The sequence below is a fragment of the Patagioenas fasciata genome, chromosome Z (assembly GCF_037038585.1).
Source record: "Patagioenas fasciata isolate bPatFas1 chromosome Z, bPatFas1.hap1, whole genome shotgun sequence".
Classification (NCBI taxonomy): domain Eukaryota; kingdom Metazoa; phylum Chordata; class Aves; order Columbiformes; family Columbidae; genus Patagioenas; species Patagioenas fasciata.
The window spans coordinates 6,254,643-6,270,405 of NC_092560.1; the positions used below are offsets into that span (position 1 = coordinate 6,254,643).

General features: G+C 47.9%; 2 protein-coding genes across 2 annotated transcripts; both read left to right on the forward strand.

Moving 5' to 3' along the window:
• Positions 1 to 267: 267 nt before the first annotated feature.
• On the forward strand, positions 268 to 2,007 carry LOC136115278 (inositol 1,4,5-trisphosphate receptor-interacting protein-like 1). Its single transcript, XM_065861280.1, has one exon. The coding sequence runs from the start codon at positions 268 to 270 to the stop codon at positions 2,005 to 2,007; it is 1,740 nt and encodes a 579-aa protein (XP_065717352.1).
• A 5,042-nt stretch (positions 2,008 to 7,049) lies between these two features.
• Positions 7,050 to 8,753, forward strand: LOC136115285 (inositol 1,4,5-trisphosphate receptor-interacting protein-like 1). The gene has a single exon (XM_065861287.1). The coding sequence runs from the start codon at positions 7,050 to 7,052 to the stop codon at positions 8,751 to 8,753; it is 1,704 nt and encodes a 567-aa protein (XP_065717359.1).
• The last annotated feature ends 7,010 nt before the right edge of the window (positions 8,754 to 15,763 follow it).

Here is a 15,763-nt window from a genome sequence, read left to right on the forward strand (position 1 = left end):
ACGGAGCCGCCGCCACCAGGGCCGGGGCAGCCCTTGCTGCCTCCCAGCTGCCTCGGCCCCATTCCTACCTGCCCCCAGCTCCGTGCGGCCCCTGGCCTCGCTCTCCCTTCACCAGCCCCCTCTCTCCTGACCAGCCCCACTGAGCCCCTCCTCTCCCTTCTCCTGCAGGACATGGCTCTCTTGGACGTTTTCATCGGGCTTTTTCAAATTCTTACCCTGAACGTGCAGTTGGTCGGCTATGAGCTGGATGAGGAGACGCACAGGCGCATGGAGCAGCGTGCTGAGATGCTGAAACGGGAGATGACTTGGCTGTGGCAGGAGATAGAGGAGAGGAGCCGGGAGCAGAGGAACCAGGCGCAGAGGAACCAGGAGCAGAGCGGCTTTGCCTGGGCATCCCTGCTCCTCTCTGCCTTGCAACACTGGCTGTGCTGGGCCGTTGCTGGAGTCCTGGTCGTGCTCTTTGTGCTCTGCTGGTGCCTCAGGAAATGGAGCCCTGAGCCAGAGAGAGGAGAGGAGAGCTTTGCTAAAAACGTGGAGAAGAAGAAACATGAAGGAGAGAATGATGATGCAAACGAAGCTCAAGAAGAGAATGATGATGCAAATGAACCTGAAGAGAATCATGATGCAAATGACGACGAAGAAGGGAATGATGATGCAAACGAAGCTCAAGAAGAGAATGATAATGCAAATGAACCTGAAGAAGAAAATGACGATGCCAATGAAGACGAAGAAGAGAATGATGATGAAAACGAAAATGACGATGAAGAAGAGAATGATGATGAAAATGAAGATGAAGAAGAGAATGAAGATGAAGATGGAGATGGAGAAGAGAATGATGAGAATGATGATGAAGATGAAGCCGAAGAAGCGAATGATAATGCAAATGACCTGGGAAGGTTTCTTGAGGAGGACATAGAGCGGCCAGTTCAGCCCCTGTACAGAGACTGCAAGTCTGTGATGAGCCTTATGGAAACCTTCATCCATCTCTACCAGTATATCTTCTCAAATACTTATTTCCCAGTGCTGGAAAAAGCCATCGAGGTGGGCAGTGCCTTTGAAGGTTGGAGTCCCCGTGGGGAAGACATCACCTACCGCCTGATTTTGCCCCTGAAGCCTCCCCGAGGACACACCTTCCACCTGGAGCCGGGCTCCGTGTGGCCAATGAGGAACTTCCGCATCCGTGTGGAGGTGGTGTGTACCTGTGAGATGGAGCAGCCGGCAGGAGAGACACGTTGCTTCCTCCATCACCCCGAGCAAGAGCACGGGAGGAATGCAGCCTTCAGCATCCTAGACGACCTCTGCACTGCCTCCTACCTAGACGTGCAGAAAACTGCGCGCTATTTCCAGATGTTTGTGAGACGTTCCTGGAGGGCTCTGCATCTTTCAACCGTACGCCGCCTAACAGTGCTGCCCTCTGACCGCTCCTGCAAATTCTGTGTGGTGCAACGCCGGGGGAAAAGGATTTTAATTGAGTTGATGTTTGGGGTGCAAGAAGGTGACTCGGACATCTTTGTGAGCAGCCAGTATACAGAGGCTGGCTACACTCCAAGCACAATGTGGCCAGAGACCTATGCTGTGGCAGAGATGAAGTTCTTCAGGTTGATTGCCAGAAAGGCACATCCTGACACCTGCTACCTCAGATGCCTGCAGCTCTGTGCCCGCTGCCTGCTGGGCAGAGACTTTTCCACCTATACACTGAAGACAGTTATGATGCACGTGCTGACCACCATGCCGCTGTCAAACTGGCACAGGAGGTATTCCTGGCAATGGCTGAACGACATCCTGCAGTACCTGCAGAGATGTCTGCGGAGGAAATGCCTGAACCACTTCTTCATTGGCAATGAGAACCTGCCAGAGGAGATCATCTTGCCCCCGGAACTGCGAATGGCTGAACCATTCAACCTCTTCCAGCACCTGACGCAGAATCCTTACGCCTCTGAGCACGCAAATCTTGAGTTTGATGGGTTGCAAAGTCGGGTTCATAGGATGCTTCTCGACGGGCGCTGAAAGAGGCCATCCTGCACAGAGCTGTGTTTGCGCAGGTCGCAGCTGCTGGCAGACAACCGTGTGTTCCAGGAAGAACAAAGAGGGGAGAATGCAGGGCACGGAAAGGAAAGGAAAAGGTGTTGCACCTTCCCTGCGCAGCTAAAGCGCCTCCTGGGGAGTGGGACACGATGCAGCTGAAGAGGCCATCACGAGGAGTCTTGTGACAGGGACTCCCTTACCACCCGGACAGCAACTGCCCTCTCTCTTCAACAGCTTCCATTCCATTCCATTCCATTCATTGCATTGCATTGCATTCCATTCCTTCTGGGAGCTTTACCACGTGCAGAGCTGCCCATAAGTGTTGTGTTTGAATAAAAGTTGTGTTGTGAGTGCTTGCATCACTTTTGTGGGGATCGTGGGCATAGGGTGCTGACTGCTCAGCTGCCACAGGGTCAGGGAGCATTTTGCAGAAGAGCTGATGTGGTGGGCTGTGGTCTCTCTCATTCTGTAAATCAGGCTCCTCTTTGCATCCATGCTTCCTCATCAGGGCAATGAGAATAGCCCTTCAGCCTCCGTGAGGTGGTCCATCCAGTGCAGCAGATGGCGCAGAGGACGCAGGAGCAGAGTGGCTTGGCCTTGGGAGCACTGTGCTTTTCTGCCTTGCAGCAGTGGCAGGTCTAGTCTTTCTCCTGCTCTTTGGGCTCTGCTGGCGGCTACAGAAAAGGAGCTGTGCCTATGTCGGTATTAATGAGGAGGAGAGATCCAGCAGCAACACAGCGCAGGAGAAGGAAGAGGAGACAGGGATGAGAAACACGAGGAAGAGGAAAGTGAAGAAGATCCCTGTGATGATAGTGATTTGAGCATGGTTTCTGAAAAGCACATTCAGTATCCAGTGCAGAACATGGCCAGCAAGTGCCAGGTGGCAGAGGAAGTAGCGGTGGCTTCCTCCATGTTTTCAGGTTGCTCTTCTTCAATAGTTTCTTCCTCACACTGCAGCCAGTCATTGAGGCGGGCAGCACTTTTTAAGGCTGGAATCCTCATGAGAACCATGCTGTCTCCCCCCTGCTTGTGCCCCTGCATCCTGCCCTTGGCCATGCCTTCCACCTCGATCTGAGCATCGTGGAGCAGGTGCTGGCAAGAGACCCCTGCAACCATGTGGAGCTGCAGCATGCCTGGATGAGGAGACATCTGGTGGAGAATGTGCTGAGCATGTGCATATCCCTGAGGACACACTGAGTAAATATCACCCTGTATCACCCCTCTTCCACGTTAGGGTGCTGCCCTTCTCCCGCTCATGCAATCTTCAGCTAGCTGACTACTTCAACAGGACTGTTTTCGTTGTGTGGACAGTCGGTGGGGAGAAAGGCAAGTCGGACATCTTCCTGAGCATTTGGTAGGCCGAAGCGACTTTACTGGTGTTTACTTTCTCTCTGATAGGATTGTGCTTTTTCAAGTAGCATTTGGTCATCTCATGATGTCACACTGATCCTTCATGGGTCCTTAGGATTTTAATCTATGTTTTTTGGTTTTTGCTTGTCTTTAGCAGGAATTGTACCCCTTACAGTCGCTAGAGCAAACACATGAAAGTTGCCTGCCTCCTTCTGTCTAGCTATTTATCACACACAGTTTGGCAATATTCAGGTCATTGTATTTATACAGTGTTTCTTTTATCCCCTCTTTCCGGCAGAGGCCAGTAAACACCAGCGGCTGTGGCACCCCTCCTGCCCAAGGCACATGTCAAGGCATCTTTTATACTCCCTCTGAAATTAGTTTCTGTCCCCAAAAAGGAATACTATGTTGGGTAGGACACCTTTTTTGAACATGAGGATTTTAAAGATACACTTGTCCTGGTTTTGTTAAAAGCAAGACCACTTTTCTTCTAGTGATTTTTCTTTCAGCTAAGTTCTTCTAGGCAGCTATACTTTTCTGAGTTTTAGCCTGCATACTTTTCCTTGGATGCTGTACTCAGTGCTGATAAGAAGACCAAGGGAATGCTGAAGAAGCTCATGTTTAGATTTATTACCATGGTAGCCAAGAAAGACTGATAAGTTTTCCCATGTTCCGTCCTGAGAGGGGCGTGTTTGAAGAGGGGTGGATGGAACAGGTGACTTAAATTGACCAATTAAGTATTCCATCCCATAACCGTCATACCCCCCTCATATATGTGAGGGTGATCACGAGGGTCACTCTCTCTTCAATCATGGCCGACATCTAGAGAGGACCCTGCCTGTCTGCCTGTGATCCACAGGCCTCAGGCCCTGCATCCCTGCAACCAGTTTCCAGTTTGCTCTGAAGTCCCACCCGTGACAGCCGGGGGCCTGCGCTGCAGCTGCTGGAGCCACCAGCTCCGCACACTCAGCTCCCGCTACTGCAGTGATGCCAACTCCACATCGAGCATTCAAGATTGGGTTTGTATATTTTGTGTATATATTCTCTTTCTATTAGTAGCATTAGTAAAAGCCTTTAAAACCTTTCAACTTGAAGTCTAAGTCTCTCTTCCTTCCTCCTTTCCTATCGTCTCTCTGATGCACAGGAAGTGGGTGGCGGGAGGTGAGGGGGTAACAGGGAGCGTCCGCCACAGTTTATTGCCGCCTTGCCTTAAAGCATGACACACTCCACATGGGTTCACGGGTAGGAGATAGGAACCACTCTGCTGCCAGGTGGTTGTATTACAGATATTACAGATGGAAGACCTAACTACTCGCAGCGGCAGTTCCCATCAACTTTGCTGCAAACCCTGCTCGCGATCCTGTCGCAAGAGGGACAAGCTCAGACAGGCAGCAGAGCTCCTGTGGGCTTTCTGGGTTGGCGCAGATTTTTCTTAGCACTTGAGTTGACTTAAAGGAACTGCCGTGTTTTGGGAGGAGGTTATTGATGGATATAGAGGAAAACAATACATGGAATTGAAAGGGAGAAAGAAACTTAACAGCTGAGACAATTATACTGTTAAGCAGGTATCTTTTACTTTGTCAGCGCTGGGGAACACTGGGGATCGTCCTCCATAAGTGCTCCAAAGACCGGACGCTCTTGCGCTGCTTATATTCCTATAATTCTTATGTATGAACTACAATCTTTGGAAATTTTGATACAGTCCCTAAGTGCCATGTCTACACATCTTTTGGGTACCTCCCGCCACTGTGCCTCAAGCACTTCCCTGGGTATCTTCGTTGAATGCTCATTAACGCTTTCAATGTAGAACTTTTTCCTGATAGCCCATCCAAGCTTCCTCTGGAGAAACTTGAGGCCATTTCCTCTCTTCCTATCACTTGTTACCTGGCAAAAGAGACCAACCCCCACCTCGCCACAACCTCCTTTCAGGCAGTTAGACACAGTGAGAAGGTCTCCCCTCAGCCTCGTTTTCTTCAGGGTCCCTCAACTGCTTCCATTACACTTGTGCTCCAGACCCTTCACCAGCCTCATTGCCCTTCTCTGAATTCACTCTAGCACCTCAAGGACTTTCCTGTAGTGAGGGGCCCAAAACTGACCCCAAGGTTCAGGGTGCAACTTCAGCAGGGCCGAGTACAGGAGGATGATTACTTCCCTCGTCCTGCTGGTCACTGTATTGCTGATACAAGCCAGGACGATGTTGGCCTTTTTGGACACCTGGGCACACTCCCGGCCCATATTCAGCTAGCTGTCAACGTCTTCTTCTGCTGGGCAGCTTTCCAGTCACCCTTTCCTGAGCCTGTAGTGTTGTATGAGGTGGTTATGACTCAAGTGCAGGACCCGGAACTCAGCCTTGTTGAACCTCCTTACAGCTGGCCTCGGCCCATAGATCCAGCCAGTCCAGACCTCTCTCTAGAGCCCTTCTGCCCTCATGCACATCAACAATCCCACCCAACTTGGTGTCATCTGCAAACCTACCAACCATGCACTGGGCTGCAGCTCCCCCTTTGCCCTTTGCCCTTCTCCAGCCTGGAGCACACAGGAATTGGAATAAAGGCGGAGGAAGAGAAGGAGCAGGATTTGAGTGTGCCCCATGCAGGCTGCTAGTCACACCATGAGGCTCTATGAACTACAAGCATCACTGCCATAAACAGGATGGACAGTCAGCACCTTTCATTAAAAAAATTGTGCTTCAAGTCTATGCAGCCTAGAATTATCTGTTTTCTCCTCCAGGTTTATTGGGACTGAATATTCACTATGGAGAGACTGGAGGGGAAAAGGGTAGATATTGATCTGAACATACCTCCCCAGCACATCTGTGACTCTTCAGGTCTTCTAGTCTCTAAGATATAGAATCACAGAATAGTTGGGGTTTGAAGGGAGCTTCAAAGGTCACCTAGGTCAAGGCCTGCCCTGAGCAGGGACATCTTCACCCAGATCAGGTTGCTCAGAGTCCCATCTCACAGGATAGGATGTCAGAGAGCAAAGCATCCATGGGTCACATCACCCAGTTTTATAATTGGGAAGGGTCTGGGGGGCTTCTGTCTGGTTTGTAAACAGAACCCTGGGAGTGCTGGCCGGCTTGGTGGGTCTGTACATTGTCAGGGTTGGTGTTTGGCTGCCAGGGGCAGCTGCGAGTGGCTGGGCCAGGGTGGTGCGGACGGGCAGGGCCGGCGGGCGTGCCTGTGATGTGCTCGGGCGCCCGTGACATCACAAGGGACGAGTCCCCACGGGGCGGTTATCAGGGGCGCCAGCAGCAGCGCCGCCTCAGTCCGGCTTGGGCCAGCGGTGAGTGCGCAGGCGGGGGGAGGCCGGGCTGGACGGGGCCGGGGCAGAAACGCGGTCCCCGGGGGTGGGTTCTCACCCTGCCTGGAGGGCCCGGTCGCTCACGGGAGCACCTTGGCCAGGGCACGGAGCCGCCGCCACCAGGGCCGGGGCGGCCCTTGCTGCCTCCCAGCTGCCTCGGCCCCATTCCTACCTGCCCCCAGCTCTGTGTGGCCCCCGGCCTCGCTCTCCCTCCACCAGCCCCCTCTCTCCTGACCAGCCCCACTGAGCCCCTCCTCTCCCTTCTCCTACAGGACATGGCTCTCTTGGACGTTTTCGTCGGGCTTTTTCAAATTCTTACCCTGAACGTGCAGTTGGTCGGCTATGAGCTGGATGAGGAGACGCACAGGCGCATGGAGCAGCGTGCTGAGATGCTGAAACGGGAGATGACTCGGCTGTGGCAGGAGATAGAGGAGAGGAGCCGGGAGCAGAGGAACCAGGCACAGAGGAACCAGGAGCAGAGCGGCTTTGCCTGGGCATCCCTGCTCCTCTCTGCCTTGCAACACTGGCTGTGCTGGGCCGTTGCTGGAGTCCTGGTCGTGCTCTTTGTGCTCTGCTGGTGCCTCAGGAAATGGAGCCCTGAGCCAGAGAGAGGAGAGGAGAGCTTTGCTAAAAACGTGGAGAAGAAGAAACATGAAGGAGAGAATGATGATGCAAACGAAGCTCAAGAAGAGAATGATGATGCAAATGAACCTGAAGAGAATCATGATGCAAATGAAAACGAAGAAGGGAATGATGATGCAAACGAAGCTCAAGAAGAGAATGATGATGCAAATGAACCTGAAGAAGAAAACAACGATGCCAATGACGATGAAGAAGAGAATGATGATGAAAATGAAGATGAAGAAGAGAATGAAGATGAAGATGGAGATGGAGAAGAGAATGATGAGAATGATGATGAAGATGAAGCCGAAGAAGCGAATGATAATGCAAATGACCTGGGAAGGTTTCTTGAGGAGGACATAGAGCGGCCAGTTCAGCACCTGTACAGAGACTGCAAGTCTGTGATGAGCCTTATGGAAATCTTCATCCATCTCTACCAGTATATCTTCTCAAATACTTATTTCCCAGTGCTGGAAAAAGCCATCGAGGTGGGCAGTGCCTTTGAAGGTTGGAGTCCCCGTGGGGAAGACATCACCTACCGCCTGATTTTGCCCCTGAAGCCTCCCCGAGGACACACCTTCCACCTGGAGCCGGGCTCCGTGTGGCCAATGAGGAACTTCCGCATCCGTGTGGAGGTGGTGTGTACCTGTGAGATGGAGCAGCCGGCAGGAGAGACACGTTGCTTCCTCCATCACCCCGAGCAAGAGCACGGGAGGAATGCAGCCTTCAGCATCCTAGACGACCTCTGCACTGCCTCCTACCTAGACGTGCAGAAAACTGCGCGCTATTTCCAGATGTTTGTGAGACGTTCCTGGAGGGCTCTGCATCTTTCAACCGTACGCCGCCTAACAGTGCTGCCCTCTGACCGCTCCTGCAAATTCTGTGTGGTGCAACGCCGGGGGAAAAGGATTTTAATTGAGTTGATGTTTGGGGTGCAAGAAGGTGACTCGGACATCTTTGTGAGCAGCCAGTATACAGAGGCTGGCTACACTCCAAGCACAATGTGGCCAGAGACCTATGCTGTGGCAGAGATGAAGTTCTTCAGGTTGATTGCCAGAAAGGCACATCCTGACACCTGCTACCTCAGATGCCTGCAGCTCTGTGCCCGCTGCCTGCTGGGCAGAGACTTTTCCACCTATACACTGAAGACAGTTATGATGCACGTGCTGACCACCATGCCGCTGTCAAACTGGCACAGGAGGTATTTCTGGCAATGGCTGAACGACATGCTGCAGTACCTGCAGAGATGTCTGCGGAGGAAATGCCTGAACCACTTCTTCATTGGCAATGAGAACCTGCCTGAGGAGATCATCTTGCCCCCGGAACTGCGAATGGCTGAACCATTCAACCTCTTCCAGCACCTGACGCAGAATCCTTACGCCTCTGAGCAGGCAAATCTTGAGTTTGATGGGCTGCAAAGTCAGGTTCATAGGATGCTTCTCGACAGGCGCTGAAAGAGGCCATCCTGCACAGAGCTGTGTTTGCGCAGGTCGCAGCTGCTGGCAGACAACCGTGTGTTCCAGGAAGAACAAAGAGGGGAGAATGCAGGGCACGGAAAGGAAAGGAAAAGGTGTTGCACCTTCCCTGCGCAGCTAAAGCGCCTCCTGGGGAGTGGGACACGATGCAGCTGAAGAGGCCATCACGAGGAGTCTTGTGACAGGGACTCCATTACCACCCGGACAGCAACTGCCCTCTCTCTTCAACAGCTTCCATTCCATTCCATTCCATTCCATTCCATTCCATTCCATTCCATTCCATTCCATTCCATTCCATTCCATTGCATTGCATTGCATTCCATTCCTTCTGGGAGCTTTACCACGTGCAGAGCTGCCCATAAGTGTTGTGTTTGAATAAAAGTTGTGTTGTGAGTGCTTGCATCACTTTTGTGGGGATCGTGGGCATAGGGTGCTGACTGCTCAGCTGCCACAGGGTCAGGGAGCATTTTGCAGAAGAGCTGATGTGGTGGGCTGTGGTCTCTCTCATTCTGTAAATCAGGCTCCTCTTTGCATCCGTGCTTCCTCATCAGGGCAATGAGAATAGCCCTTCAGCCTCCGTGAGGTGGTCCATCCAGTGCAGCAGATGGCGCAGAGGACGCAGGAGCAGAGTGGCGTGGCCTTGGGAGCACTGTGCTTTTCTGCCTTGCAGCAGTGGCAGGTCTAGTCTTTCTCCTGCTCTTTGGGCTCTGCTGGCGGCTACAGAAAAGGAGCTGTGCCTATGTCGGTATTAATGAGTTGGAGAGATCCAGCAGCAACACAGCGCAGGAGAAGGAAGAGGAGACAGGGATGAGAAACACGAGGAAGAGGAAAGTGAAGAAGATCCCTGTGATGATAGTGATTTGAGCATGGTTTCTGAAAAGCACATTCAGTATCCAGTGCAGAACATGGCCAGCAAGTGCCAGGTGGCAGAGGAAGTAGCGGTGGCTTCCTCCATGTTTTCAGGTTGCTCTTCTTCAATAGTTTCTTCCTCACGCTGCAGCCAGTCATTGAGGCGGGCAGCACTTTTTAAGGCTGGAATCCTCATGAGAACCATGCTGTCTCCCCACTGCTTGTGCCCCTGCATCCTGCCCTTGGCCATGCCTTCCACCTCGATCTGAGCATCGTGGAGCAGGTGCTGGCAAGAGACCCCTGCAACCATGTGGAGCTGCAGCATGCCTGGATGAGGAGACATCTGGTGGAGAATGTGCATATCCCTGAGGACACACTGAGTAAATATCACCCTGTATCACCCCTCTTCCACATTATGGTGCTGCCCTTCTCCCGCTCATGCAATCTTCAGCTAGCTGACTACTTCAACAGGACTGTTTTCGTTGTGTGGACAGTCGGTGGGGAGAAAGGCAAGTCGGACATCTTCCTGAGCATTTGGTAGGCCGAAGCGACTTTACTGGTGTTTACTTTCTCTCTGATAGGATTGTGCTTTTTCAAGTAGCATTTGGTCATCTCATGATGTCACACTGATCCTTCATGGGTCCCTAGGATTTTAATCTATGTTTTTTGGTTTTTGCTTGTCTTTAGCAGGAATTGTACCCCTTACAGTCGCTAGAGCAAACACATGAAAGTTGCCTGCCTCTTTCTGTCTCTCTCTAGAGCCCTTCTGCCCTTATGCACATCAACAATCCCACCCAACTTGGTGTCAACTGCAAACCTACTGACCATGCACTGGGTTTCAGCTCCCTCTTCGCCCTTTGCCCTTCTCCAGCCTGGAGCACACAGGAATTGGAATAAAGATGGGGGAAGAGAAGGAGCAGGATTTGAGTGTGCCCCATGCAGGCTGCTAGTCACACCATGAGGCTCTATGAACTACAAGCATCACTGCCATAAACAGGATGGACAGTCACCACTTTTCATTAAAAAAATTGTGCTTCAAGTCTATGCAGCCTAGAATTATCTGTTTTCTCCTCCAGGTTTATTGGGACTGAATATTCACTATAGAGAGACTGGAGGGGAAAAGGGTAGATATTGATATGAACATACCTCCCCAGCACATCTGTGACTCTTCAGGTCTTCTAGTCTCTAAGATAAAGAATCATAGAATAGTTGGGGTTTGAAGGGAGCTTCAAAGGTCACCTAGGTCAAGGCCTGCCCTGAGCAGGGACATCTTCACCCAGATCAGGTTGCTCAGAGTCCCATCCAGCCTGGTCTGGGATGTCTTCAGGGATGAGGCATCTACCACCTCTCTCAGCAACCTCTGGCAGAATTTTTCCACCCTCATTGTAAAAAATTTCTTCCTCATATCTTCAAAGCATAGTCTGGCTCTGAACAGTTGTCTTACCCTTATGATCAATTTTATGATCAGCCTGGTTGAAAGACTAATTCATATGACACAATTACAGATAAAATAATTTGAAATGTCAAAGTTGTCTTAATACACATCTTAATTATTGCACAGGGTCCTCTTCTTCCCCTGTTTTCATCTTGAGACAATCTAATTTCACGCAGTGGAATTAGTTACTTTGAGAATAGGAAAGATCATACTCATGAATACCAATCCGCAGCCTTTATTATACTGAAGTTAAAGAATGGGGGTGGGGTGAAGAGGAAGAGAAAGCAGTACTTGAAATGCAAGCCAGAACAAACCTGCAAGAGGAACCTTTTCTCTGTGCACTCCTCAGGTGTTATAAGAACAGTGGAGCACCACACGTATGTGTGTGTAATTGACCTTAATTGTGGCTAGATGCACAGATTGAAATGGGAGTGCTACACTGACCGTAATACGCAAAAGCAGAAGCAGCTTCATGACTGGCATCTTTGCCTAAGTCTTCACCAGTACCTTTTTCTATTCCTGTTGCATTAAAGTATCTTTAATTGATTATGCAGGATCTCAGCCTGCTATGTGATCCTGTTACCTTCAGGCATAATTGCAAATGAGACAAGAAATCTCAGCTGTACTGCTCCTTATAATGATATTCATTCTTTTTCCAATGTTAATTATTCCTTGCAGTTGACAATGAAGCATAAAGACCAAAGAGTTGATTTTCAGTGTAATGAAAAACCAGTAGATGCTAATATGTTCCATGTTACTCTGCTTATTTATGTCAAAAAGTACTATTTTGTTTTTCTCTATAAATACTTAAAAGCCAGGCACTAAAAAAAAGGTGAGAACAAAAGACACATAGAAAAACATCAGATTTGTTTGCAAAACAAAGAGGATGTGCCACAAGCTGTGCTCAGAGAAAGCAGTAACTGAGTAGAAACATCATAGGTTTTCTTTGGTACCTTTGATGGTGCCTTTGCCGCTGTTGCACAGGATATTTGCCACCACACCATGCAGCACAGCAGTGCAGGTGTGCGACTGACCTGGCAGATGGGAGGGAGGATGGAGACACCATCATGAACCCCATCCTAACCCCCCCCCAACAGCCATGGCAGAGAGAAGAAGGAGATCTTCCATGGAGACTCCCCCTTCTCACTTGAAGTTCTGCAGAGGGCTGCAAGTGGAGCACCCTCTTGACACTGGGGCTCTTCAGCCTGGAGAACAGGATGCTGAAGGGAGACCTTCTCACTGTCTACAACTACCTGGAAGGAGGTTGTAGCACGGAAGGTGTTGGTCTCTCCTCCCAAGTAACAAGTAATAGATCAAGAGGGAATGGCCTCAAGTTGTGCCAGGAAAGGTTTAGATTGGACATTAGGAAAAATTTCTTCATGGAGAGGGTTGTCAGCTGTTGGAACAGGCTGCCCAGGGCAGTGGTGGAGTCACCACCCCTAGAGGTGTTTAAAAGGTGCATAAGTGAGGTTCTTAGGGACATGGTTTGGTGTCAGTTTTAGGTTGATGCTTGGGCTCAATGACCTTGAGGGTCTCTTCCAACCAAAACAATTCTATGATTCTATGACACTGGGGAGACTCAAAGGAAAACCCTCAGGACTTACTGCAAAATAAGTCTCTCAGTGTCAGTGAAGCTGTGAGCAGGATCCAGCCCATCAGATAAGGAACAAGGACACATGAGTTATTCTGCCTGTTCACTGTGGTACCTGTCTTGCTCTCATATGTATACGCAAGCGAAGAGTTCAATTCATCATCTAAAACTCAACTTGATGCTGCAACATACCCAAATGTGTATTTTGTACTTTAATATGTTTTCATTATGCTTGGACTTCGCCATCAAAATCAAAGACAATATTCAGCTTTTCTCTATTTGTACATTATTCAGCTAAGGATTTTTGCCAGACCTGCATCTCCCTCAAAGACATACAGGATTTTTTTTCCATCATTCTCTGTAGTGAATTCAGCTTTGTGTTCATCTGTTGACACAGTGGTTTGTTTTGCCCTGTTTTGTGTTCTGTTTAAATCCATTAACTTGCACAGGACTTGTGTGTTGTCTCATGTTCAGTATGTTGAAGTGCTTTAATATATTGTGGTCCCTAGAATGCATTTGTTTTTCTTAATCAAAGTAAGTAGGAAATGAGGGAGTAGAATTACGAAGTAGAAAATACGGTATCACCATATCTTTTTTTTCTGATAATACTGCCTAGAACTGATGCATCATTCAAACATATTAATCAAAAATTTAATGTCGATCTAATTCCAATCTTCCATTTACTTTCAGTGATGCAGTTTTAAATTCACAAAGTCCAATATTTGCTAGTCAAATATCATGCAGACTGCTGACACTTTTTATTTAGACGATGACTCTTACAATTTTGTGGAATTCTATATGATATTTGAGAATAAGGCTTACTCAGTCCCTCTTATTGAACCCATTCCTTTTCTTACATCCTTCTGCAGTCATATTTAGAGAGAGAGGAAAAATGAATATGGTAAATGCAGCAACCAATTACTATCAGGAGAGAGGTTATGCCTTACCCTCGCTGCCTGAAGGCAGGCCATGAATGCTGAACACCTTAGCCTTTTTGTAGTTCAAGTCTCTAATCAAGGAAGTATTTTGTTCTTTATATGTGAAATGCAGCTCATCATAAAATGATACTCGTTATTTAATTAAAAAAAAAAATAAAGAAATAACCTATATATGATCAAAAGCACTTAAAAGGTAGGATCTTTTTATGCTTAATTTCTCTCCGTGTAAGTTCTGCATCATTAATAGTAGGAAAATCAGGGACAAGCTTTTTTAAATTCAGATTATCATTTCCCCTTTGTAATCATAATTCTTAATTGCATAAATTTTCACAGATGCCTAAGTCAGGATATTTCACTTAAAAATACTGGCACTTACTTTGGATAAAGTATTTGAAATAAGGGGATTGGGATACAGACTTGATGACTTTTTTTTTTCTGCAAGATGCCTCCATGGATTCCTCATTCTGTGGAAATTATGTCATTGCCTTCTAAAATAGTAACCATGGCTAAATTTGTTTCCCTGGTTTCTTACGATGGGAATGAAGGTGAAAGTCCCATCTGACCAGCAATATCATGACCAGTTCAACTTTCAGCAACATGGATCCATATTCTTATCTATTTGGTAACTGTGATTTAAACTGGTATCTTAACTGGAAACACATCACCAGCTCACAGCTTCCCTCATTGTAGTAATGGAAGTTTCTCTTGTGCTGCGATCACCTGTTGTATTTCTGCTTTGCATGCAGAATAACTATAACAGCTTAAAACAATGTGATACCATCTTTTAAGAAGTTACCACAGAGACCACCTATCTTGTTTTTGCAGGGAGTAGAGATTTCCCACCTTAAGTCATTAGGGCTGTTCTCCTTAATGTCCTCTGGGACGTAACAAAGAGAAGTAATCAGAGCCTACATTTAAGGACATGTCATTCTCTTGTAAGAACAAACATAATGTTTAAAAAATAATTAATAATACATTGTTAAAAATAGTTGATGTATATTTACTGAGTTTATATGTCTTTGGATCCTCAAATTTGACACAAAGGAAATCTGCCATGATACAGATATCTGAGCTTGGTTTCAGTGTGAAGTCTTTTCTACTTGTTTCAAATATGTTTTAAAATAGTCAAGGAATATCCCATTTCACTAAACCTAAGCTCTGCCTAAATAGCACTGGAGTGTATGTTTTTTACTATTTGCTTCTTTTCATAATGTATTATTCTGGAGTTACAGGGAACAAGCCTCCTCAGAAGAGTAGCTTAACCCAGAAACTGTTAGTGTGTATTAATCTTCATTATTTCAAATCTTAGGCACCCTTTTTTATGAAATATTGAAGCATTCCCACATGGTTGGCTAAAAACATTTCCCTCCAAAGCATAGCAAATACCTGCCATCATTTACTTAACATTTTCATGCACACTTGCACTTTCACAAATATGCACATAAACTGAGGGGGAGGCAGGGTCAGGAAATCATCTGTTATAAAATGAATGATTTGCAAAGGCTGTGGGACTCTCAAACAAATAGGGATTTATTAAGCAAACAAAAACGTAGTCTGGTCATTAGGAAAATGTTCTCAGCAACAGGACTGATTAGATTGTGTGGGCATGACATGTCTGTATAACTGAAAGAGAAGTCTTTATTGGCCATTGTACCGATCTGTTGGTTTGGTTTTGGGGAGAACACAAATGTCCCTCCAAGAGGAAGACCAATACTCAACCCACACAGGGCAGGCAGATCCTTTGCTCTGCCGCTGGCAGATATACAGCAGCCTTGGACCCCTTTTGGTAAGAAAATTGCCATATGATCGGCTATCCAGCAGCAGACCCATTTGGTGACTTATTTATGTAGCAGCTCTAATTATTGGTGAAAGGCAGTTAAGCTGCGTTGCTTCAGAGGATTTCATAGAATCATAGAATCACAGAATCATTTTGATTGGAAGAGACCCTCATGATCATTGAGTCCAGCCATTAACCCAAAACTGGCACCAAACCATGTCCCTAAGCACCTCATCTAAGAACGTGTCTTTTAAACCCCTCCAGGGACAGTGACTCCACCACTGCCCTGGGCAGCCTGCTCCAACACCTGACAACCCTTTCCAGGAAGAAATTTTTCCTAATATCCAATCTAAACCTCCCCTGGCACAACCTGAGGCCATTTCCTCTCATCCTATCACT

What these genes read in the sequence shown, in the direction of transcription:
- LOC136115278 (XM_065861280.1), top strand. Translation starts at nt 268, where the DNA reads ATGGAGCAGCGTGCTGAGATGCTGAAACGGGAGATGACTTGGCTGTGG.
- LOC136115285 (XM_065861287.1), top strand. Translation starts at nt 7,050, where the DNA reads ATGGAGCAGCGTGCTGAGATGCTGAAACGGGAGATGACTCGGCTGTGG.